Below are 26,989 nucleotides of genomic sequence, written 5' to 3' on the forward strand. Positions count from 1 at the left end.
CTTTTGCTTCAGCAAGCGTTCCTCTAGTGTCTTGGTCGTAGATATCTGTAAATAGTTAGATTAGTTTAGTAATCAGTTATTAGTTGTTAGTTAAGTTTCAGTTGGGGGATCCTCCCCCTCCCACTTTTCTCCCCCTCCCCAGGGAGTCAGGGCATGCCTTGATCACAGGGGTTTAAGCCGTGGGGGTCCTGCCATAAATCTGTGCCTGAGTGACCCCCAAGAGTCCTGTTTGAAGTGTTTGGGCAAATCCAACATACAGACCAGTGCAGAATTTGCAAAGGCTTTGCTCGTGGATCAAGAAGGAGAGGAGGGTCAGGCTGAAGTACCTCCTCAGGGAGGCAGCTCTATGCCCCCAACCAGCAGGCAATTTGGACCCTAGCACTTGGTGTGGAGTGCGCCATTGTCAATTAGGGAGCCGGTGGCACCAAGAAAGAGCTCAGCACCCAGAGACTCCCAGCACCGTCTCTGATTGACACCAGTCAACCTGGCACTGCTCCCACTCACTGGTGCTGTGCAAGAAGCACAAGAAAACAGACAAGACTCGCCCACAGTGAAGTGGCGAGAGACCATGAGGGTGTGTGCGCCGGACAGGAACGTGCCGCACTGTAGAATCAGGTCCCGCAGAATTGTGCATCGAGTCCAGTACCCCTGGACTCCCCTGCAAGGGAGAGTCTGGTAGAGGAGCTGGATTCCCCTTCCACTGATAGCCATGATGGTACAGCAGTCTCCCACCAGGCCAGAAAGAGCACCAGTGGTAAGATCTCCGGCATCGCAGCGGCGTGGTGCCGTCTAGAGGCAAACCGGCTATGATGTGGCACTGTTCACCTTCTCCACGGTGCTGCTCACAGGCAGTGTCCAGCCTGGCACCTCCGTGATCCCCATGCTCGAACTCAAGATCTTCAGACTCAGAGGCTGATTCATACACGTCATGGCAGCCGGCACCAGTCGAAAAGGCACCAGCACGGACAGGACATGGGACAAGTCCCTCTTATGGGACCATGGTCAGCTCAGTGGCAGATGCTTGTGCAATGGCCCTTTGGACACCATGGGCATATTACCAAGCCCAAGGGACTTTCTTGAGAGATCCCCAGTCCCTAGCCTTCAAAGGACAGGCTCCCTCAGCATCCGAAGACCAATGATCACCATGCAGCACCAAAGCGGGCACCGAGATTCAGCACTGAGGTGTAGTCAGAGAGAGAAGTAGGGATTCGCATCGGGAATGACCCAGGCACCGAATACGACATCCCTATACAGGGAGATTCCCACGATCCCAAGGATCAGGAGGATCAGACACTGCCCAAGGCATACTCATCCTCATCCCCCATGGACAACAGGGCCCATCAGGAGTTGCTGCAGAGATTGGCCCAGAACCTGTTGATAGGGATGCCTTAGAAGACAACCCTAGGGAAATCCAGACTCCTCTTGGTGCCTGGGGGAAACTCACCTTCATGGAAAGAGTAAGATCTGCAAAGGATTTGGCCCTCAAACCAAGAAGGACCGGGACATTAGACTCAAGGCCCTTCTCATGGAATGAGCACTCAGACTGGTGTCGGAACTGCGATCGAACTCGGCACCCAGTATGGCGGCATCAACCAGAAGTGCTTCCTCGGCTTTGGTGCCCGTACAGCACTGATCGGCATTGCCAGCCCCAAAGAAGAGAAAGGTGCATGCTGAGAAAGACCCGAAATTGGCTAAGAAAAGCTCGGGCACCGCGGGGAAAGCTGATTTGGATCTGAGAACATCTCCGTCCGCAAGGGCGTCGAGCATGACTCCAGTGCCACTGCCAACGCTGGGCAGTGGCAGAGGCACGTACCGTTTACTGGTCCCTTCGATACCTGAGGCATTTAAGGCAATGAAGGACCTGTTGGCCTTGCCCGTGCCACCTACACCGCGGGAGGGTAGGGCAAGGCACCGAAGTTCAGATGCTCAGGCCAAGGGCCAGTTGAAGGGGAAACTAGCCCTGGTTCCATCACAGCCCCTCCCTTCCTCGGCGGTTTCACAGTGGTCACCGGAGTCCCAATACCGCTCCCCGGTACCGCATCAGCATACATCAGGGTTGAGTCTTTGGTCTCCGGGTGTTAGATGCCGGTCACTGGCGCATTGGTACCAGTCCGAAGAATGCTGATGTCGATCTCCAGAACGCCAGCACTCCCTAAACCCCTGGCACCGCTTTGAAAGCTGTCATGGAGGATCTCTGGAGCCCCGGCGTCTTGAAAGTCCCTATAAGAAGCCTAAGGACAAGACGTGGTCAAGGCATGGACCGTGCTCGGGTTCTCGGCACCACTCCTTGTCACTGGCGCCTCGACACTTGAGAAGCAACAAGGAGAAGCATGCGGCGTCGGCGCCACCATGGTCGCTAGCATTTAGCTCCTCGGACGCTGGAGAGGAAGTAGTCATCCCCTCAAAAGGACAAGCCCCAAGCAGCCCACTGGGTTTCCCATGCTGCTACAGATGGGAGCATGGCTGCAAGGACAATGGCCAGGTCCCTGGCAATTTTGGAATCCGTGGGGATTCCCTCAGGGCACGATGTCATACGCTCAATTGTCTGCAAGCGCCTCAGTACCACGATCTTTTAAGGGCCTGGCTGTGACACCAGAAGTAGATATTGGGTCGGACCGGGAAGGCTCTCTTTCGGGTAGCCCCTCGGTTACCATCCCGACCATGGAGAAAAATATAGCTCCCCCTCAGATTCCTGCCTGCTCATCCTCCTTGCCAGACGAGGCTGTAGCGGTACCCTCTCATGCCGCCCCTCTCGATGATGACAGGGTGCACCAAGACCTGTTGAAATGGGTAGTGGCTAACCCGGGCCTCATAATAGAGGAACTTTCTGAGCCAGCTGGTGAACTCTTTGGCATCCTGACATCTGCAGTTGCATCCAGAGTGGCCCTCCTGGTGCACGATGGGGTGCTGAAGCTTGCTAAGGTGCTGTGGCAGACCCCAGCCTCCCTGCCCCCAACATCTAAGCGGGCGGAGAAGAAATTATGTGCCTGCCAAGGGGTTTGAATATTTATTCATGCACCCATCTCTGGACTCGCTAGTTGTGGCAGCAGCTAATGAGCATGACAGGTAGGGACAAATGAGTTCAACACCCAAGAATAAAGAGGCCAAGAAATTAGATTTGTTTGGTCGCAAGGTGTACTCAACAGTGAGCCTGCAGCTGAGGGTGTCCAATCAGCAGGCGCTTTTGGGACATTACCATTATAATATCTAGCAGTCGCTGGAAAAGTTCACCGGCTCCCTCCTGCAGTCCTCCGAGCTGGAATTTGAGGCAGTCCTGGAGGAGGGGAAAGCAGTGGTCAGAGCCTCCCTACAGGCAGCATCGGACGCAATGGACTCGGTGGCATGGGCAATGGCTTCCACAGTGTCGATGAGGAGAACGTCTTGGCTCCAACCATCCGGTTTTTCACCGAAGGTCCAGCAGTCCATCCGGGACCTCCCGTTTGAGGGTTCCAACCTCTTCGCGGACCAGACTGACGCCAGGCTGCGTAGGCTGAAAGACTCAGTCTACTTTGAGATCATTGGGCCTCTACACCCCATCTTCGTCCAGGAGGCACTTCAGGCCCTCTTAATAGCAGCACTTTGGGAGTCAGGCCCGGATGGAGCCCTCCGACAGGAGGCATAAGAACTATAAACACCATCGGAGCAATTTGCCAGCTTCTGCCTCGAGATCAGGGTCGAGCTACCATCCTTCTGGGGAAAAGTGAGGCTTTTGAAGGTGTGCCCGGGAGCAACCTACCAGACTTATTCAGGATCCAAATTCCTGATTATTTTCTTCCCGCCGAGCATCTTTCCTCCCAGCTTGGGGGGTCATAATGACAGACCGCTGGGTTCTAAGCACATTGGCTGTTGGCTATATCCTCCAGTTTCTTTTGCTCCTGCCTTCCCACCATTCCTCCCCACTTCTGGAGGTACTGCTGGTAAGTCACCTAATTTTTGAATGGACATGTGCAAGCACTCGAAGAAGAAAGAACCGTTACTTACCTTGTAATTGTTGTTCTTCGAGATGTGTTGCTCATGTCCATTCCACAACCCACACTCCTTCCCCTCTGTCAGAGTTCTGGCAAAAAGGAACTGGGGGGGTGTCCAGCAGCGCTCTATATACGAACGTATACGCGAGCCACTGCAGAGGGTGCTAGAGCCAGCCCTACGGATACCACTAGGGGAAAAGTTTCTGGCACCGGTGCATGCAGCACACACATACCTAATTTCTGAATGGACATGAGCAACACATCTTGAAGAACAACAGTTACAAGGTAAGTAACCGTTCTTTCTCATCAATTCAGGTAAATTCTCTCTAAGGAGGAACTGTGATCCTCTGCTTCTGAAGTAGATGCTGTAGTAGCCTCTGTTTTCAGCAAAACATCTCTTCCCATATTGGGGGACACCAATTCCATGGACTTGTTAGAAAACGTCCTGTGTAAATTTGCCACTACCCAACTTCTTCTGATCTTTGCACTTACCTTATGCCTGAGCAAGCTACTGACAACACCTTTTAAGACCCATCCCATTTAGGGTGATTTGTAGGTTATCTACCCTGTAGGATTTACTTTCCTTTCATAGATGTCTCAAATACTCTTAGGGTTTCAGCATATAAATAGACTTCATCCGTCATAGTGCTTGGACCCCAACGGTAATTGTCCTATACTGGAGGAGAATCAAGCCTTCTATCACATTAATGTCGTTTGCATACTTTGTCACTTGTCTGATGAGCAACTCTTAGTCCCGGCTCTTGTCAGCTTAGGAGAAGCCCTAAACCTATGACACTTCAGCCTCTCATACCTGAGAAGAAATTGAAGTAGGATTGTAACTATCACTTCCTCCAAAAAATATCAAGTAGCCATGAAAGGGAATCACCAGAGTAACTGTTCCTTTAGTACTAACTCTTTCCAGCGGAGAAGTTCAAGCAGACTACATCCCTGGTATTTCTGATTTTTTACTTTTAAAATGTTAAGTTACTTGATATTCAGTTTGTGTTGCTACCTTGATAACTTTTGGGCCTTTTGCTTTGTTTAGCCACCATTGGTTAGCTGGTCACTGCTCATACTACAGGAGTGGGGACTTTGATTTGAGTTAAGTGGAAACTGCCTGAGGGGTTCAAGAGAGACTGGGCAGGACCTAGAGTTAATGGCAGTCAAACTATTGTCTTCATTATGTTTGGTACCATTTCTTCTCTTGAGGTTACAGCTCTCTCCAGCATTCCAGATGGTGGTTGAAAGTATAAATTGCCCTCTGTTTGTATGTTGTCTGTCTGTACTGGAAGCTCTTTTGAGGCAGGGACTTCATTCTCATAACCTGTATACAAAGTGCCTAGCACACTGATACTGTGCAAATACATTTTAATCTTTCTCCCCTGCTTTGTAACTATGTGCTCAGTAGCTTAATAATTACAATTACATAATTTATTATCAACTGCCATACTATTCTGAGCAGATTTTTTTTTAGATATTTCATTTAAAATTCCTATAAATATTTTGTAAATCCTAAGGGCCTGACATGAATCTTGAATTTACTTTAACTCTGGATTTAAGATGAGAGCAGAGGTCTGACTTTCAAGCCTTGATTGTTTGTCTTGCTTGGGTATTGCAGAAGTTTCCGAAAAGAGCAATGTTACAGGTGTTGTGCTGCAGCCCTTGATCAAAGTGGACTGACTTGTTGTGGTCCAATTTTCTCAAGCTCTTATTCTGATACTCTGATCATCAGTGCTTAGATTCCAAGGAAGTCAGGTCCATTGGTTTTATTTTCTAATCCATCTGCTCTCTGGTTGACCTCTTTCTCCCTCTTGCCTATATGCATTCTCCTCTGTCCTGTTGATAGACGAAAAGATTTAGTCCTGTTTGCTTCCAGTCAGACTTCTGAAAACAGTTGAGAGGATAAATGCCAACCTCTTTGCAGATTTTTTATTACGCTGTCTACCTAGACTTCTTTAAAGTAACCTTGAGTCAATTGTAGCCAGCAAGATTTGAGATACTAAATGCATGCTGCCTGTGTTCCATGGGAAAACCCACTCTCAAAAAGCACTATCTTCTTCACCCTCACACATAGTGTTGTCCTCCTTGCTCTCTGTCCTAGGTTAGCATGTGTAAAGCATGACATACATCTATGGCTTTATACACATAAGATCCATTTATCTACGAAGTGGGGGTTGGGGCTGAAAAGTTTTGCAAAATTAACTGTGAATATCTCTGCTTTTTGATGTGTTGTGTCTAATACTTCTCCATCCAAATAGACTTCATGGGAGACTGTAGGGGGAAAGAAGAAAAGTATTGGAAAAGAAAGTTCAGAAAACAAAGAGAACAGAGAAAAGCGAGGGGACAGAGAAGTGAGCCGTGGACGGGGAAGCTCCAGCAGACAGGGAAGAGGAGGCAGCCGTGCCAGAGAATGTAAGCACAGAGACCTTCATTCGTAAAGCACCAGTCACCTTAGTCTTTCTCTTTCTTGCAGCTGCAATTGGTTGAGTTATGAAAGAGAAGAGGATCTAACGGAATAAAATCCAAGCAGAGCTTCAGTGTGTTGACTGAGTTATTACATTTGTTTTTTTGGCAACAGGTATACATGATGGTGTTACATGTCTTGATTCCGGGATGATTTATTTTTTATCTATCTTTTTAGAGACAATTTGAGTTTGTTTTAAATCCCTTCTGCCTTTTTATGATCACATGATCTTTTGCGACTTACTGTTGGGCACTTAAGTTTGGAATAGATCATTTGTAAGTACTGTGTGCTGATCATTTTAGAGCAGATAAGTCGCCATAGAGCTGATACATTTTCTGTTCATTTCTTTAAACAAGCAAATTGCCCAGTTTTGACTCCATGTTGTATGGGTGGGAGAACCTGAAGGTGATCTGAGTTTTATGAAACGTTTTTCCCCTTAAGGGAAAATGAAAAGGCCTTGTTATATCCTGGGGATTAATTATTAGCGCACACATGCACAAAAGATAAGTTTCTGCACAAATAGAAAAGATTCCATTTGAACCTAAACATTAAGTGTATTCAAGGGCAGTGATTGAAACACATTGCACAAAAGAGTTCTAGTATGCTGCAAACACTATTTCCAAAGTTAGATAGTACTGAATTAGATTGAGTACGTTGCCCATTATTTAAGCCATTTCTTAAAGTGTGTATATATATTTTTTAAAACCCAACCCTCTGCCCATAACAAATAGAACACTGCACACACAATTCTCCCCCTTGAGATGATGAGAGAGAATGAACTTCATGTAGGAGATGTTAGTCACATTGCTTAATGCACTACTGGAAGACCCTCAGATATTGCAGTGATCAGGATGATGTAAGAACCTACTGTATATAGAATAGAATAATATCTAGATGCTATTTCATTTAATGATCTGGAAGATGATGTAAAAAGACTATTAATGAAATTTACAAGTTGCTTTTAGAACAAATAAGGGAATATTGAGACTCAGTGCCTGGGAAGCCCAGGTGTGAATGTACAGTGCTCTATTGTACCATGCACTAACTGGCCATGTGGACCCTTCTGCTGTGCTCCAGGGAACTTTTAGTGCGTGGTAGCAGGGTCCAGGCTGATTTGTTAGCATGTGGAAGGCTGCAGCATTGTAGATTAACACCCTCTCTTGCCACGCACTAACTGACCATGTGGACAAGCTCTAATTCATCAAAACAAAAAGTAGTTACCCAGATTTTGTTTTGCCAGAGCCAATTGCAGCTTGGCCTTCAAGTTTTGGGCTCTGTGCTAAATTTGGAATTCAGGGTTTTCAGATGCGTTCTAAATCTTGCAAAATGTGCTTGCCGCACCTTTAGGTGCATGTGGTTATGTACCCATTGCAGTGCTGAATACAATCTCCATTTAGCAATAGCAAATGCTGTAAGTGATGAGAGTCATAATTTTCCTTCAGGGAGCCCCTCCTTTAGATTGCAGCTAACTCTTCAAAACATGCAGCCAGAAGTTTTCCAATGAATGTAATCGTAGAGCTCTTGTAAAAAACATTCTGTCCTATGCAGGTTAAATGTAAAGGATGAGATTCAGGTGGAGTGTGTGTGAGATGGGGGATAAGGAAAGGCACAGGACGGGAGGGAGGCTTCTAACTCCTTCCCTCCCAACCCCAGCCCCCTGCTAGTCCCTCCTGGTTCTTTCACAGGGGACCGCCAGAATGTGGCTCGGTAGGGAAGGCTCAGTTCAAGGATAGCCTCAGTACCTGCCTCCTCAGAGGGGTGAGATCATGACCCTGTCCTCCTTCAGATTGGTCAGCAGAGCAGGCCAGGGACTGGGTGTGATGCACACGCTTCACTCTTCCAAAAGGTGACAGAGTTTGTTTCCCCATATTTCCCCCTGCAGCCCCAAGAGTTCTGGTTGATTCAGAATTACTCCTAGGGTTCCTGGTGGAAGGTGATCCCCCCCACCCCCCCTCCACTCTACAATGCAGCTCTGTAGCCCAAGATTTACAAACTTAAGTTTAGGTACTCAAATCTATGTTTAGATACTTACATAAGTGCATTGATTTGAGAGATGTGGCGCACCCACATCACCTCCAAAACTCATGTGCTGTACCAGCTCAGCGCCTCCGAAAGTCCAGCGGCTCATGTAGCTGCTCATTAGAAACTGTGACGCTACACAGACTGTTGTTACTCTCCATTGTTTTCAAAGCTTCCTACAAATAAAAAGATAAAATGTCCTTCCCTTTCAGTTTTCTGTCTTCTTTCCCCAGTTCGAGCAGAAGAGAATGGAGTGGACAACAGTCAAGGGGAGAAGCCTTCAGACCGTGGGAAACGTGGCCGTGGGAGAGGTAAGATGGTGATGCTGCTCTTTGGCCATCACGGCTTTTCTCTTGTTCAAAGGATAGCAGGCTTTTTTTGATTAATTAAAAAAGAGGTGTTTGAACAGCCCAGCCATATAGGGTGTAATTTGATTTTCAGTAAATGTTTGGCTTGAGTGACCTAAACCAGGGGCACAAGCCTGCATGGCAGGTTCGCATGTGGGCTGGCGTACTCGGATCCCCAAAATTGACCCCAAAGACACCCTACATTTGGACTGTGAGCCCCGAATAACCTACTGTTGTGGGGAGTGCCAGGCCCTCATGAAAGTCAAAACTGAGGGGAGAGCTGTGGGCTCCCCAAGATGCACTATGGCCTGAGGGGGAGCACTGGGCTATTTCATTGAAGATGATAAAGGGGTGGAGGGGTTTGACTTGCTCTCGTGCCAGTCCCTCACAGTGGATTCTGGCAGCGTCAAGAATGCCATGTCTGCTTTGAACCTGATCAGAGAGCACCATGCTTCTCTGAGGCTTCCTAGCTAGGAGGGAGGATGGCATGGAGGGGTGGAGGGAGCTCGGGTACTGTGATGGAAGAAGGGGGATCAAGAGGAGGAGGAAGGAATCTAGATTGTGTTGTCCTGAAGATAAGGGAAAGAAGTGAAATCTGGATTTACAGGTGATTTGGGGGTCAGGGGAAGCTAGTGTTGGTTTAGACTTGCATAGGGTGGCTTTTGGGAGTGGAAGTGATTTCCTTAGCATGGGGAGAGGGTTTGTGGGAGCTCTAGTATCTTGTGGGTTGGAAGAGAAAAGGTTGTTGCTAGGAGGAGCTGGGGTAAAAGTATGTCAGAGCTAATAAAAGCAATAAGTAGCATACTTCTAATTTCATATGCACAGAATATTTTTGCAATACTCCCTATCCCTGGCATAATACCTGATGATGATCACATGTTCAATGACACATGATAGCAACAGTTAATCTGTATCCAACCTGCTCCTTTAAGGACTGGAAGGAAACAAGGGCATGTAGCTTCCAGAGCTGCATGGAAACATGACTAGGTTGTGCATGTGAATCAGCAAATACCAGGCTATGTGTGTGTGCAGATGTAGCTGTTCATAAAGGGGTATGTGACAACAAACTGCTACAGTTTTCAGAGTTTTAGCACCAAAAAACAAAAGGTGCAAAACTGGTGGAGCTCAGTTTTTATTTAGAAAGTGAAATTTCTGCTTAAGCTTCTGAGGTATAAGGAAAAGAAATTGGAAACAAAAAATTAGGGGTTTTTAAATTGATGGTGCCCACCTCAAGTTGAAATGTGTTTCAAGAATTAGTCTGACACATTCACCCAACGCCTTACAATTTTAATAAAATTGTAGTGAGGCTTAAGTGCAATAGGATAACTAATTAGTTTCTGTAAATGTTTCACAACTAGGCATTTAATAATTGCTAATAGAAAGCTAGAGTACCTTACTGACAAAAGGAATGCCTTCGGGTCTGCCATCTTCAGCCAGATACAATTCATTGCATTGTGTGGTACTTCTAGGTCTGCCTAACAAATAAACTGCACATTCACATAAATGAGCTAATGTTATGAAAGGCCATCTGTGACTCTTAAATATCCATGATAAACTCTCTCTTCTTATGGCTTCTGGATCACTGGCTGATAAGTGCATTTTGTGGGGGAAAAATACTCAAGGTTAAAATTTACTAAAGGAATCCTTGAAAGCTGCAGGGATTGCTTAAAGCTGTACATTTCACTTCCTCCCTGTTAAGTCTTCCGTTTTCAAGACCACATGAGCTTCTCCATCTTTGCACATTAATAGAAATATAAACTTTCTTGAAGTCAGCTTAATGCAATAAAAACTGGTTTCTTGCTGCTTCCATTAAATACAGAAAAGTTGAGGCCAGGAATAAAGTTTCCCTTTCAATAAAGAGCAAATTGGCCACTTGTGATCAGCATGACACCCTTACTTTATGTAATCGAGTAATAACTATGTTGAAAGGCATCCCATGCGGCATTTCTATCTGCATTTCTAATGCACGTGTCACTCAGGAATCTAGGCACCAGATACAAAATTAGGGGTCTGTTAATGTCTGAACAATGGATGGACTCTGTCTCTCCCTTCCTATTTTAAGCTGCCTTCTCAGGCAGGAATAATCTTACTGGTTGTTTTCTAGGAGAATCCTTGCTGGGCCGTTGTGTTACTTCTTTATAGGAGAACAACCTGATTTAAAGAGATGACGTATACTCATCCCTCAATGTGGCAGGAAAGGGGCTAATCTTCTGGCGATAGTGGTGGAAGCCCCTGCCCTGAGATTTTCAACCTCTCATCTGTATGCTGCATACTTATCCAGCAGAGATGCTGTGATCAGCTGCATGACACTCCTTCCAACTATGTGCGCTTGACATGGTGCTGCTATGTTTACAATGTACGAACAGTGCAAGTTGGTGTAACAGCTGCTTGTCTACCGGGCAACCGATCTGGGTTTTGGAGCAGATTTGTGCTATTGGCTGATTAGTAGACGGCAAAAGCCCTTGTGTGTTAACATATTTCCTGCTGGAGTGGCTCTGCTGCTCAGATATTAATCTCTGCTTAATAAGCAGAGGGCATAATCTTTGATTTGGAAAGTAGTCAAGGAAGGAAAACTTTTTAGCTCAGTCTTCAGCATCTTTATCTCTCATTCTCAAGACTGAAATTCTTGAATAAGCTTAATTTATCCCTAAGGAGTATTATAATGCTGATGGATATTTTTCTTGCAATTACTGCCTGATAGTGTTACAACATGCAGTTACAATATATACTGAGATATCTGGAAAGATACTGGAACAAATTATTGAACAATCAATTTGCAAGCACCTACTGGCTAAGGGGGTGATAATTAATAGGTAATATGGATCGGTCAAGAACAAATCATACCAAACCAACCTAATTTCCTTCTTTGACAGGGTTACTGGCCTCGAGGATGGGGGGAAGTAGTAAATGTAATGTATCTTCATTTTCGTAAGGCTTTTGATAGTCTCACAGTCCCAGACATTCTCATAAGCAAACTAGAGAAATGTCGTCTAGATGAATTTAGTATAAGATGAGTGCACAACTGGTTGAAAAACTGTACTCAGAGTAGTTATCAATGGTTCTCTGTCAAACTGGGAGGCTGCAGGTATCTTCCAATGTCTGGTACTTTTCAGTGTGTGCTTATAAAATTTGTGGACGACACCAAACTTGGAGTGGTTTGCAAGTATTTTGTAGGATAAAGATTTACAATTAAGAATGATCTTGACAAATTTTGGTCTGAAATCACTCAGATGAAATTCTGTAAAGACAAATGTAAAGTACTATACTTAGGAAGGAAAAAAAAAAGCACAAACTATAAAATGGGGAATAACTGACTAGGCAGTAGTACTGCAGAAAAGGCTCTGGGGTGTTACAGTGGATCATAAATTAAATACGAGTAATAATGTTATGCAGTGGCAAAAAAAGTTGATATTCTGGGATATATTAGCAGGGATGTTGTGTGTAAGACATGGAAGGTAATTGCTCTGCTCTACTCTGCACCGGTGAGGCCTCAGCTGGGGAGTACTATGTCCAGTTCTGGGCACCACACTTTAGGAAAGGCGTAGACAAATGGGAGAGAGTCTGGAAGAGAGCAACAAAAATGAGAAAAGGTTTAGAAAACCTGACCTACGTGGAAAGGTTTAAAAAAAACAAAACAAAAAACTGGGCATGTTTCCTCTTGAGAAAAGAAGTTTGAGGGAGGACCTGATACATTTTCAAATATGTGAATGGCTCTTATAAAGAGGACAGTGTCAATTGCTCTCTATGCCCACTGAAGATAGGACAAGAAGGAATGGTCTTAGTCTGCAGCAAGGGAGATTTAGGTTACATATTAGGAAAATCTTTCTAACTGTGAGGATTGTTAAATGCTGCAGTAGGTTTCCAATGGAGTTTGTGGAATCCCCATTACTAGTGGGTTTTTTAGAACAGGTTGGACAAGCATGTGGCAGGGATGTTCTAGGTGTATACTTGGTCCTATCTCAGCATTGGGGGCTGTACTAGATGACCTCTTGAGATCCTTTCCCGCCCTACCTTATTCAATAGATAAGGACTTTTAAAATAATACTACGCAAGGCATACTTTGTACAGAACATATAATTACATGACATTGGTGAATATGTAGTTTCTGGGGTGCTCTTTCAGACACTTAAGTGTCACACCATGGAAATTAAAATAATGAAAAAAGTATGCCTGTTTTTACAAATCTAAATTTTGGGCCTATATTACCTGACAGGTGTCCTTTTAACCTCCTTTCTGGGATGCTTAAGGAAAAAAGGCTGCTCTTTATTCTTGTGCATGTTTAATTATTGCAACAAATAATAAATATGCCTTTTGCCTGTGGGTTACAGCCCACGAAAGCTTATGCCTGCAGAAATTAAATTTGTTAGTCTTTAAAGTGCTATAGGACTCTCGTTGTTTTTGCTGTCTTTTTTTTAAAGTATAGCAAGTTTCTGTCTGAAGGAGACTGTCTGGTAAAACGTTCAGCCTCTGTAACCAAAACTACATGTCTCAGCATTTTCTTGTTTTAAAACCTTAACACAGTTGGCACCAAGTTTGTTTTGGACCTGCTTTTCCTAAACTCGTAGGAATGTCATTTGTCTTTCTAAACTATATGAACATAGAGCAGACCTTTTGGAGGCCACAAGCTTAAAATCCGTCTAGTTAAGCTGTAGTAGGTTCTTCCTTTTAAGTAATTAGGCTGAATATGTTTACATCTTTTTACTTCTCTGATGTGTTTCTGATTTAAAGTAGCCTGTTTTGTGTGCTGCATAATCAGAATTTTATTCTCTCAACATGATCCTGAGATTTGAAAAAGCTTGTTCTGAAAGATCAGTGTGTGCATGTTTCTAAAAACGGTTACAGCAGTAACAAGCTGCATATAAACTGATCCAATGTCTCTAACTAGACAAAAATTAGTACAAAAAATAATTCTCTGGCCTAGTAAATAACAAAAATAATCTTTTTTTTTTAACTTGGTCAATTGGGTTGCCTTGAATATAAACTGTCTGTACTAAAGCTTGTGTTATCAGTTCAAAACAGGCTAGTCCTTTTCCATCTGATAACATGGACTGTTGCCTCAGTAGGTCTGAAGATGCAATACCAAACTGACTGAAGTGTGTGTGTGTGTGTGTGTGTGTGTGTGTGTGTGTGTGTGTGTGTGTGTGTGTGTGTGTGTGTGTGTGTGTGTGTGTGTGTGTGTGTGTGTGTGTGTGTGTGTGTGTGTGTGTGTAGCGAACCCAGTAAAAATAAAATAAACCCAGTGACTTTTCAGTCTTCAGTTTCCATTTCCTTTCTGCTGTTCATAGACCTAGTCCTTAATCTTGAACTTGTCCATGTCAAAAACTCAGGCTAGAAAGCAAGTCTGCGTCAAGCTGATGGGATCTAACTCACTTTAAAGGTGCACTGTCCTGGTCTGCAAGCTAAGCTAACTTTGTTTACCAAGTAATGAGCTGCCAAAACTTAATGGGATAGCCTGTTTCAAACTGTGGGGTGCTGGAGGCCACATCAGGCTCCACTTCAGTAGGGTTTTGTGTGAAGGGGAAAGGAAGTGTCTCTGACTTGGAGCCATCAGTTTCAACCACTAAGTCGCACTAGGGCTTGATCCCGTGGGTATCGGTGTGTTCAGAACTCTCAACGGACTTCATTGCCAATGGGGAATGCTCAGCACCAGAGGATCCAGGTATGCTATCTCCTTTAACTCAGATGCTATGGAAAATCTTGCTAAATGCAACACAGCAACAACAGCTGGTGTTTGAAGTTGAATAAGAGTGTGAGATACATTAGAGAACAGAAAAAGACCAGAGTGCTCAATTACTAAAATGTGGGAACAAGCTAGAGTAAAATGTCAAAATGAGCAAAATAATTAATGGTTTAGGGAAAAAAATGGCAAGAATTTTATACAGAATCAACTTAAAAAAATCCAACCAACTTTCCACTGCTGGCTGCCTGTGGGCAGAGAGGCATAGCCATGATTTGGCTTGACACTTGAACCCTTTGTTTGCAGATTTAGGTGTAAAGGAAGTTGAGAAATGTCAGGATTAGGAGTAACAATGAGAGCTGTAATTTTATCCTCTGCCATTATTTGGTTTTGTGCTCAGTAGTTGATTAATTGCATCAAGGCCCATTCATGCAGCCTCCTTGGGAGAGTTTAAATGTGCTGCTACAAAGTTGCTCCTTCTCCTTTCTTAGGCAGATGGAAATTTACAATCACAGAATTGCCTGTTATGTAGCCAAAAAACCTGTGACTTCCTTTTTATTTTGAAAGCTGACAATTATGGTGCATTTTGTGTTGTGGAAAATATATACGCACCATCGCCTCCACTAAAGTAACATTAAGGGTCTGCTTTCCCTCCCTTCAATGGAGGCTGCATCACAGCACTATGGATCCATCTGCACTGCAATCTGTTGGTCACTGTTAAGAGACAATGTTTAAAAAGTTTCCTAATACAGGGTGGGGGGAACCTGTAGAGAATGGTCACCTTCAGTCCCTACACCACCAGAATACTTCCAATTCCACTTGTTCAGCAGGTCTTTTGCAGTGTGTCCAATGGACTCTTCTGTGATGGAAGCAAAGATGGCAAAATATTGTAGGTGCTCAGATTGTGCACAGCAGGTTTTCCAGAGCAGGGGCAGGTTGCCACGCATGGTAGTAGCATGTCTCCTCTTTTTAGGATGCAGCCAGCCTCTTTTGATCACCCAGTCCCCTCTGCAGTAACCGTCTTGTGTCACTTCATGTTGGAACTCTCCCAAAGGACACAGGAGGCGTTAACGTCAAGGAAAGTCGGGGCTTGTCTACATGGGGACACTCAAGAAAATTAATCCGAATTAACTTTTAAAGTGGATTAGTTAAATTCCAATAAAACCCTGAATGGATGCTCTTATTCAGAATTAGTGACCTTAATTTGGTTTGTTTAATTTCCCTTATTGAATTAAACTGAATTAAGGCCACTTTAATTCTGAATGAGAGCATCCACATGTGTTTAATGTGGTTTAATTAATCCACTTTTAAATTTACAGTCTTATGCTTGGTCTACACTTCAAAGTAATGTAGTCATAGTGGTGTCAGTTGGGGGTGTCAAAAAAACAAAACAACCCAAAGCCAAAACCCCACACCCTGACCAACTTGACAAAACCCTGAGTGTAAACACAGCGGAAGAGGGCTTTTGTTGACATAGCTAACGTCTTTCAGGAGGTTGTGTTCCTACGTAGACAGAAATATTCCTTTTGTCAGTGTAGGCTGCATCTGTACTTGGGGCTGTGCTGGCATAACTGTGCTAACACAGCTGTGTCAACATAGGCTCCATAGTGTAGTCATACCCTTTCTTAATTTGGATCAATTTTCCTGAGTTTTCCCACATAGACATGCCCTGAGCTTGTCTGTATCCCTTTAACAAAGATCCAAAATGGAACTTCCTGGATAGTTACCTAGAAGACCACCTCTCTCTCGGGGTCAGAATATGGTGTGAAATTGCTGCAGGTCATGATGTTTTAGCCCTAACCAGTAACTCCATTTTTCACTCCTTAATGAAACAGCAGAAATTAGTTAATGGCACCAGGACAGGAACTGGCATTCTCCTCCCGAACTAAATTCTCATCTTTCCTCTACATGCCAGCATTCTCCTGTAATGCCTTCACCTGGTCAAATAGAAAAGGGGCTGTGCTGTTCAGCCCCTGTTTATATGCTTCCTATACCTCTGCTTTAGCTATTCAAACAGACGTCTCCTGCTTCATTCAAAAATACCTTTTCTGCTCTAAACTCCCTGACTAGTTCTGTAGGTTACTATCCACGTGTTTTGCCTCTGTCAATGTCCAAAACGATATCGCTGAAGAGTCCTTGAAACATTCCTACTCATCAGCATGTGTTAAGTATTTCAGCCATTTCCAAATGCAGCTTCTGGCAGGACATTTCCCTAATCATCTAAAACTAGTCCTCTCTATCTAAATCTTTATACTGTGATCTTTGGGGTTCTCTACTCTGTTTCTGAAGGAACCTTCACAATGTCATCTTTTCTTCAGCCCTGTTGTGCAGTCCAGGTACCCTGAGTTGAATAGTTCCTCCTCTTTTGGAGAGCGGTTAGAGAAAGATTGAGGCAAGACATGCCAATAACAGATAAACATGCTCCAGATTCCTCATGTTCTGCTTGGAGCTCACTCAGTTCAGGGCTGGCAATGCCTTGCTGTCTTGTACATGTGTTTAAGAGCTTAAATTCCACACACTCATCCAGTTGCTTGATGACCTGGAACTAGTACTTGGGAGCCCTAAAAGATTACAGTGCGAAGGTAATGTTACAAATCCATACTTGTCCTGATAGTTGGGGCAACCTAAAGATCCCTGTTTTGGTAACCTGTGATTGCATCCCTAATAAAATATTCTGCTTTGCTGTATTGAGGGAGATCTAGGCTTCCAACTGTTCTGTTATGCAAATAGGTAGTCGTGAACTCTGAATGTATTTTCTTCTCAAAAAGTACGCCATCACATGTTGCAAAAAATGAGGAGAACCAGGTGTAGAAATGCACCACACACAGGAAATACTGTTACAAAATGCTAAAATAGCAGACTGCTGTCGGGATTATTAAGTGATATAAATAATTCTAGTATATGGTCAGCTCTAGGCAAGACATGAAAGTAAAGAGAATTCCTGTATCGAAGAGTTTATAATCTGTGGCTGATGTCAAGGGTGCAACCCAGAGGAGGGAATACTTTGGTGTTACATAAAATATAAACTATTAACTAATCAATTTCTTGTGGGAATTGTGTAAGAAGGGAATCAATGGGTATAGTGCGAATAAGGTGAAAGTTGTAGCTTGGTGAGAGGAGAGGTGAGTAGGAGAGGAAAACAAAATGGTTGTTGAAGCTGATATTGTTGGTAGAGCAGAGGAATGAAAGAAAGTGCTTTAAGATTAGGCCACAGGTATCGGCATGGGGCTTGTTGTGTAGGGTCTTCGAGTCAAGCACAAGAAATTTAAAGGTAAGGACTGTACATTGAACTTACCTCTAATAGTTGTACATCTCCATACTAGACCTAAAAAAAAAATACAGTTTGAGTAGTTTCTAGTATATATTTGCCCACCTAAGATTAATTTGTGTGCTGTACAGAGCTAGATTGAGTGATTGAAATGCATTCAGCAGCAGGGGCACTGTGTTGCATACAGTGTATTATCATATAATCATAGAATATTAGAGTTGGAAGGGACCTCAGGAGGTCATCTAGTCCAACCCCCTGCTCAAAGCAGGACTAACCTCAGCTATATCATCCCAACCAGGGCTTTGTCAAGCCTCAGCTTAAAAACCTCTAAGGATGGAGATTCCACCACCTCCCTAGGTAACCCATTCCAGTGCTTCACCACCCGACTAGTAAAAAACTTTTTCCTAATGTCCAACCTAGACCTCCCGCCCTGCAACTTGAGACCATTGCTCCTTGTTCTGTCATCTGCCACCACCGAGAACAGCCTAGCCCCATCCTCCCTGGAACCCCCTTTCAGGTAGTTAAAGGCCGCTATCAAATCCCCCCTCACTCTTCTCTTTTGCAGACTAAACAAGCCCAGTTCCCTCAGCCTCTCCTCATATGTACCTAAAGATTTTATGTTGGCCCTTGGTCTGTTTGTTGATCTCCACCATTATTTTTAAGAGGAGGGGAAAGAATTGTTGCATTACCAGACGACTAAATACTAGGGTGAATTGGCTTTTGTTCTTTGTATGTATCAGAGGAGGGTTTTTTACTTTGATGGGAATCGAGGAGGGAGAAGTTTTTAGTAAATTCACCCATCCTAGCTTTCTTTCTTAAACCCAGTATTCTCCTGTGTGACACATCAACAATCAGCCCATCGGTACTGGTGCTTTTAAATCGTTTTCTCTCTTCTTGTAGGGTTTGGACGTGGCAGAGGGCGAGGAGCTGGGAGGTTTTCAGCCCAAGGCATGGGGTAAGTGATGCGCAGTAAGCGTAGTTCGCAGGGAAAATCAAACAGAGCAGCAGTGTTAATTGCTGTCCAATCTGTTAATACTGCTTGACAAATGTGTCATGTATTTTGATATGGATAGAAAATGTACAGATCTATGAACCATTCATTTGATTCATTGTCTGCATTATGACTATTGCCATCTCTAGGCAGACTAACACTAGTGTGAATACACAGGATGTTAACATGTCCGAGAACTCAAAAAACCCCCAACAAACTCCCCAGTCCTCAGAAGTCTGAGCTTGTCCCCATGCAACTCAACCCCCTCAGGAAAACCCCAAGTCAATCAAGAGGCTTTGCAGGCATCTGAAGGTTGAAAGTTCTGCATGGCTGGTTTGTAGCCCAGTTTGAAAGGAAACTTGTGTGGCTGTAGTTTGAAACACCTAGATTCTAAAAAAACACCAAAAAGACAAGTGAATCTAATCTTTTCTACTAGAAAGTGCAGGAGCTTCCTTCCATTCTCAGTGTTTCATATTTTAGACGTTGTTCTTTGTGTGCACATGCCCCTTGATACAGAGTCAATAGAAGCTTCTCCCCCTGCTGAACCTACAACTCTGAAGATTATTCAGTTTTGCCATTAGAACTCTTAATCTGGATTGAAGAACTGTAGCCTCACGGCCTCTGGCCATTCTTTGTTCTCAGCAACTGTGTGTGTAGTATCAATGGAGTCAAGATAATAAAAATTAGCTTTTTCTCTTCTCTTGCATGCCTTGGCTTCCTTCACCACCCAGATAATCCTTCTCCTTGCCCTTTTCCTCTTTTCAGCCCATTCCCATGTCATAGGCTGAACAACAAGCCCATTTTTCTTTACCAAAAAATCAGTTTCCATGTCACCATTTGGCTACCTCTTAGATATTGAGTTGTTTTGCCTTCAGTAGGTATTTCAGAACACTTTACTGGTACGCTGAGTGTTGGCCTGCATAGAAATCTGGCACACTAAAAGCATGTGACAAGGGTTTTGCATCAGTAATATCTTGCTGAAAAATGGTCAATTGATAAGCTTTGTGCTGTGACTATAAAATAGTGTTTAACGAGGATCGGAATGGTTTGCCTGCTATTGTTGTTTTCCCAGGAACTAGGTTTTATTCAGATTCTTTACAGTGTCTGTTTTTGTTAATGTCCTGATTTTTGGTGCTGGTCCCTCCTCCTCCCCCCCAAATTATGACTTCTTTGAAAAACACAAATTATCAAAATGGCTGTATATGAAAGACAAGGACTGTTAAAAATCTAATACAAATATAGACCATAAGTTGGGACATTTTGTTTTAATGTGTGGTTTTTATATTCACTTTCTGTGTATTTCTATCCTTCTCAACCTTTTTAAATCCGTAGGACATTTAACCCTGCAGACTACACGGAGCCTTCCGCCACAGATGGCTTTGGGACAAAACCAGAGGTTTGGGAGACTGGTCAGAATGATGCAGATGATGGCACTGGTAAGATGGCTTCCAAAAGCAGAAGAGCCGGAATGAAAAGCTGTGGCAGGTTGCCCTTAAAATAATAGTTCTGCTGTTTTTTCATGAGCATCTGAAAATATTAATACTTCTCACCTGACATGGGTATTTGCTCACTTATATATATACTTACACTGTACCCCAGCCTCAGTAGGGCTGTATGCTCACAGCTCTGTGGCTAGACAATGAGAAGGGCAGTTCCCGTTTGCAAAATGCTAAACAATTCCCCACGAGTCAAAAGGGGTTGAGCTATTCAAATCAGCTGTACATTATGGTGGGATTTTTCCAAAGCACGAATGACTTACAAGCACGTCTCATTAAAAGTAATTGGGGCTGGTGCCCCTAAGTTAATCATACACGTTTGAAATTCCTATCCTTACCATACTGGAAGGCAAACAGATGAGTTCTTGAAGTGGGGGAAAGTTTCTAGATCTTGCCTTCTTCTAGGAGAACAGGATAACTAGAAGTGTGAGTAGGCCATAAAATGGCTATCAACGGAACAGTTTGTATCTTCATATGAAGATTAAGAAGGCTTAGTGTTTATTGATGGAGTCTTAAGGGTGGAATGTGCATTGCTGGTTAGATGCAGAGGACAGAAGTAGTTTGAAAGGGGAGTGGTCTTGTCCAGTGACTGAAAAGCAAAGAACGTAACCTGACTCATCTGTGACTCAGCAAAAGAAGAGGGTTATATGCTGCCTCTTTGAGTTCCAGGACAAGAGATGTGGTGAGGACAAAAAAGATCCTGTGTCATGCTGGGGAAATGCCACTATTTACAGTAGTCCACTTGAGAAACAGCAAGAGGAGGGAGAGATTCATTAGCAAAATGGATAACTTGAGCATCTGAGGACTTGCTTACAAGATAGAAGAGTTTCTACCCAGGTCATCTTTTTGATGACCCTTCTACTGTCAAATGAAAGGAAAAGGCTGATACTGGAAACCAGCTGCTGATATAAGGAGAAGGATTTCAGCTTCATTGAGCACTGGAGAGGGCTCCATGTGTTGTGATTTCCTGGGTTAGACATTCTCCATTTAGGCAGAGAGAAGGCTAACATCCTCAGCTCAAAACTGGCATGGTTCCTTAGGCAGACTTTAAACTAGATGGAAAGGAGCTTTTACTTAGCTGAGAATCTGGCATGTATTTCCACAATGAATGATTCTAAATAGATTTGTCCTGCAGCAAAACACACATAATTGGAATAAAGAGTATTAATGCACTTTTGTTTTTTTAAAATTAATTTTTAAGGCCATAAGAGGCGGTAGAAGTGATACCACACATTGTGAAAATCCCACCTATGATGTTAACATTGGTGCTTGTTATATAGATGCAGAGAAGAGGGATGGGAGGCAAGGCATGCTGTCCTAATTATTTTAGAAGTAATGAAATTCTACTTTAATTGAAGAAAGGAAAATATACAAGAAGTGTAGATTCTCTACACTGAGAAATTGATAGTCTCATCCTCACTGAGAATGGAGAGCTAGAGAAATTTGTGGACCAGCTATTTATGTTCAAAATCATGAGATAGTATACTGATGGGGGATTCTACTCAGATATCTGGATAACAAAAACAGCTAAATATGACTAAGCAGAAATTCTTAAGTTACATAACGGACAATTTTGTAACCCAGATGGAGAAGCTCTTCTTTATCTACTTACCAAGAGTAGAAAAATTCACTGAAAAACCATGTGGCGATAATAGAAAGCTTGGTGCTAAAACATGAGCCACTTAGGTTCTCCTAACCCCTAAATGGGCTAGAAAACACGAGTACAAGGATATTAAATTCCAGGAAACCAAATTGTGAAGAATATGGAAGGCTGATGAACATGGTGCAGTGGGAGGAAAATGTGAGGAGAAAATGCTGGAACACCCTAAAAGTTGCCAAGTGACTAGAAGAATAAGAATAATGCAAGAAAAAAAGAAGGCATGCAGAGGAAAGATAAGGGCAGCAAAAACGGCAGAGTGAGGACTCTCTAGGTAGGAGCAGAAAGACCGATTGAGCGAGAAGGGCTTTTGCATGTTTAGCTGGAAGAAAAGTAATACTGGACAGCTAATGGGGAAACACTAAAACACCAGTTCTAAAAGATCTGAACTGTTTTGTGTTTGTAAAAGATGGCTTCCTAATCTCAACTCAGTTTTGAGTTCATCATACTCGCTAAATTGTCCCCCACTAACCAGGCTCAATTTTTCCGCTTTTTAAACCTTCTTAGCTTGTGAAATCCATTTGCACTAAAGATGCTTTAGAATGCGTTGTCCTGGGCTGTTGCAGATGGCAGAAGGGTTGCAAAACACTGCATGGATACTTTTGAGATGCATCATTCTGGGGGCATCATAGGAAAAGCCAGCAGGTTGCATGGTGTTACAATGCAACACCAAAGTATTGCTGATTCGAAGCGAAAAGGGGAGGAGGAGTCTAAACTTCTAGAACCTAAAAAAGTTAAAACAAATCTATTCCAAATAATAGACGAGAGATATTTATAACACCTGCCCTACTATTTGCTGCTTCCGTCCACTATTTTCTATAAATAGTTTAGAGAACTTTTTAAAAGTGCAAAATGAATGATCCGTACTTGAATAGCAATAAACGTTAGCACTGCGTGAGTTGGTAGATTAGTGGGGTATTTCCCAGGTGGCCAAAAGCACCTCCTGCTTTCAGATTTCTTTTGCAATACACCAATTGGGCTCACTTTCTTAAGATTTCTTGCTATGAGAGAAACCTGTAAGCATCTAGAGCAGGGGGTGGCCAACCTTACTGACCCCTGAGATCCCTCTCCCTGCTGGGCAGAATCCTCTAGCCCCACCCCCCTGCTTTAGGACAGAAGCTCCAAGCTCCCCACCCCAGTCTGGTAGGTGGAGAATTGGGGGGACACAGGGGGTTCTGCGAGCCATACTTTGACTGTAAAAGAGCCACATGCGGCTCATGAGCCACAGTTTGGCCATCCCTGATCTAGAGACTAATGGGATGGTGAGCATTTAACAGCACAGGTTTATATACAGCAAGTCGTGGCAGACTCAATCACTTTTTAAACTGGGATTATAAACGCAGTGAATGAGAAAAGTGCAGTAGATATTACCAAATGTTTAGTAAAGTACGGATACTGTACCTCACAAATTTACTAGTGAATTTAATTCAGATTGGCTTGGATGTGATCAGTCACATGTGACATATGAAACTGTCTGAAGGGCCACAAAGAAGAGAGAGCAATAAATCTCAGTCTTTGGAGGATGGAGGTAATGGCGTGCTGGGGAAGCTGCAGGGAGTTGGGTTTTAGGTCCATTGTTGAAATGGAGAGAGCATTTTAATGAAAACTGCAAATTATACCAAATTGGGAAGGGCTGTAAATTACAAGAATAACAAATAACACAAAAGGGAGCTAGGGAGGTTAGAAATATAGACAGGGATAGAATGAGTTTCACACTCAAAAAATGCAAGCTAATGTATCTGGAGTGTAATTCAGAAAGGCGGAAAAAATCCCAAAGGTGTGATCAGTCACCAGAAATTAGGAGGAAAACCGTTGCAATTTCTCCAAGAATAAATAGTAGAATGTGCACTTTTATTGAACTGCTGAGATGCTGCAAAGCAGATAAACTAGCTTTTACAGAAAAAAAATGGAAGTAGCCACAGATGGAAATCCAGGATGAAATTTGCATAATAAACATACTTGGAAACACAGAACACAAACTTTCAGTGGAAAGAAGATGCTTGTAAAAATGGCAGTGCTCTGGAAGACCTAGGGTAATAGTGGAGAGAAAATTATACATGTTCGCAGTGCTGAAAGGTGGCAGTAAAGTCAGCATGTGGGGTTTTGTTTTGTTTTTTTTGGACTGCAGAGGCGTAAGGGTGTGGAACCAGAGCACGTTGAAGAGAGGGCCTGTTGTGCTAGTAGCAAAATCATACCTGCAATACTGTATGCAGTTCCAGACCCTTCAATCCAGAAAGACATTGACAAACTGGAATTAATTCATAAAAGAGCAATAAAGTATTTGAGGCTACTTGGGACTTTGGAAGCAAGAGGGAGAATGAAATACATATAACTTGGCTAATCTACTAAAATGTGTAGTGGCGGAGACATGTTGATTGTCACCAAATGTTCGAAGGGTGCCAAAACAGAAAACAGGGTGATCCAGTGTGGGTATTACATAAGAATAATGGGATGAGCCATTAGGCTGAATGTCAGGAAAATGTCCTAATTGTGCCATCTATTAGTTTGGAATAATCTTCCAAAGGGACTGGTGGAAGCCCCATTGCTGGATTTGTGTAAAACAAGACTAGACAAAACACTTGGAGCACCATTATTTATTATTAAAGTACTGACACAAGACACAAAATACAGAAATCATCCTTACCCTGAAGAGCTTTACAATCTATGCAAGACAGACCTAGAGTAGACAGGTGGATGCATTCTTAAGAGAAACAGATAAAAATATGTATAGAACATATCCTGTAGGGAGCAATCCTGCACTAGCCAGGAGGAAGAAGCCAGAGGAAAGGCTGATCTCTAACTTCCATGTCTAAATTATACTCACTTGGTCTTACTCCTTTCTGAAATATCCATGGACACATGGGCTAACTTGGGAGTTTGTCCAGGAATTTGTGACCTGGTGAATTTCCCTGGGCCCATCAAAAATTCCTTTGCTTAGCTTCAAGTACATGACAAAACACTTCATACGGAGAGCTTCAATGAGAGGCTATTTGGTATAGTGTGTTTGAGAGACATTTCAGGCAATTTTATATTGCTCCACAGAGCCAGCCCAGAGTGGACATTATCTTGCTCAGGACCTGCCAAATAATTGTGGACTCCAAGGTATAAGTCCTCTTTCTTTTTTGGGGGATGTGTGTGTTGGGGGCAGGGTTGTTCAGGCTCCCAAATCAGCGGCGTTCAATCCTACTGTCTATCGCTTAGCAGCAATGTAATGCACACAGAAGAATGAGCTAAAATATATTGATATATATATACACCTATATTGAACTAATTAGCGCAGACTGGATTTGTCTTCAAAGGGATGTATTTTAAAATTCATTAATTACAAATGGTTCATAATGAATACAAGAATGTGATTAAAACCGAGATGTTTTGTGAAGCTATATTTGATCAAAGGTGATGGAAACTGAAATTTTACTGCGGGTGGGTTCTTTGCTTGTGGTGTAGTTAATTTGGGGGCTTTGTTACTGGGATAACCTCAAGCGTGTGTGCCCCAGCACACCTGCCTTCTAATAATTTCCCACTGTTGTGTGCCCCCACTCTCCCTTGCTGCTCCCTGTGAAAGAGACCAGTTTTTAAAACACTAGACACATTTCCGACTCCTGCAAGCATTAGTCTTTCTGCTGCACTGCACAGTCTGCTTCCTACTACGTGGTACCATACTGCCAAGCTGGAGTGGCCGACCGCCATGCTGCCGCTGCTGCAGTAGGAATGATATTTTTACCCCTGTAAAATGGCTCTCTTCCACCTTAGGGGAAAGTGGAAGGGGGTTATTCTGGCCCGAGGAGACATCCAGCAGGCTGGAAGGGAGCATCTTAGAAGGGACAGCACAGTAGTCTCCAGCTCATGAGGGTCTGGACTAGTGATACTCAGGTTGAGGTTCACGATCCGCAACCGTCTCTTTAACGTGTCTCCCGCGGCTCTGTGCTGCGTGTGAATCAGGAGGCTTTTACTGTTCTTACCCAGTCGTAGTTGATAAAATAATACTTGGTCAGTCATTTTGCTGTGAGAATACTTTTTTATATAGATATATACTTTAAAAAAAAAAAAAAAAAGTAAATGAAACAATGAATTCACACGACTGTGGCTCTTTTGGGTAATGTTGATTTCTAATTTGGCTCCTGAACCATTGAGGTCTGAGTATCACTGGTCCAGACACCGATTTTGGATGTCTAAGCAGGTCTTGCTCCACTATGCATGAATCCCATGTTTATGGGGATGCAGAGCTCGGATTCTACTCTGCAGTTAGGATTCCATCACTGTTAAGCTTAATCATCAGGGAAAGGTGAGTGGGGTGAATTTCTCACCATGTTGGGTGCTATTGATTGATTGCAGATTTAAGGACACTGTAATCTTTAACATAAACCATTTCTAGTACCAGAAGGGCTAGAAATGTCCTTACATTCTAGAGAACATGTTAAAAATATCTCCCAAAAGATCCTAAATCTGCAGAGCATCCCATGATCTTGACCATAATTTCCTTCATGTACTGCATTATCATTTTTAATGTACAAGCTGAAATATGATATTGGGCCTTAGGATTTGTGCCTAATTTCTCTTTTGTCTCAAACTGCAACAGGAGCATGGAAGAATTCAATCGAAGAATGGACGGCAGAAGACTGGAATGAAGATGTAAGTGCATGTGGATGGGTAGGCAGCAACTATTTACTCTGTGCTCTATCTGTGTGTCTCTTTCAGAAGGAAAAAATAAATGTCCTGTGTAATATTTTGCAACATATGTGGAGTTATTTTTCTTACAAACATTTTTCAGTTAATTCCTATTTAGTGGAGATCATAAAACCAATTATTTGATACATTTCATTGTACTTTTTGTTTCAAATGTAACAATATTTTAGCTCTAGTTCATCTTTGAACAGCTTCTAAAATCGTGCATTAATTCAAATGGAGCTGGGGTAGGAAAAGCCAAGAAATAGTCAAGATGACATGAAGTTCAGGTCTACAGCTGGCAACTTTCTAAGGCTTTATACCATTGTAAAGCTGATAATTTCCATTTTCCAAAGGTATAAAGCATTGATGTCTATCTTTAAAATTGTCAGGGCTATATTGGTCCCACAGTCAACCATTGTTGCTTTTAGGACCAG

The 26,989-nt window shown here is 43.1% G+C and overlaps 1 protein-coding gene across 9 annotated transcripts in view; it reads left to right on the forward strand.

The window, feature by feature from the left end:
- Positions 1–26,989, forward strand: part of UBAP2 (ubiquitin associated protein 2) — a 127,039-nt gene that overhangs the window by 50,928 nt on the left and 49,122 nt on the right. For 4 of the 9 annotated variants that reach the window (XM_067530851.1, XM_067530852.1, XM_067530850.1 and 1 more), the window contains exons 5-10: positions 6,227–6,380; positions 8,685–8,762; positions 18,644–18,698; positions 20,067–20,170; positions 24,930–24,989; positions 26,467–26,537. In XM_067530851.1, the coding sequence (XP_067386952.1) occupies positions 6,227–6,380; positions 8,685–8,762; positions 18,644–18,698; positions 20,067–20,170; positions 24,930–24,989; positions 26,467–26,537 (522 nt within the window). The remainder of the gene's footprint in view (positions 1–6,226; positions 6,381–8,684; positions 8,763–18,643; positions 18,699–20,066; positions 20,171–24,929; positions 24,990–26,466; positions 26,538–26,989) is intronic. The other 5 variants (XM_067530854.1, XM_067530855.1, XM_067530858.1 and 2 more) reach the window with 3 other exon arrangements.

This window comes from Emydura macquarii, unplaced genomic scaffold (genome assembly GCF_026122565.2).
Source record: "Emydura macquarii macquarii isolate MOO-44397 ecotype Brisbane River unplaced genomic scaffold, CSIRO-AGI_Emac_v2 contig_3114, whole genome shotgun sequence".
NCBI classification, from domain to species: domain Eukaryota; kingdom Metazoa; phylum Chordata; order Testudines; family Chelidae; genus Emydura; species Emydura macquarii.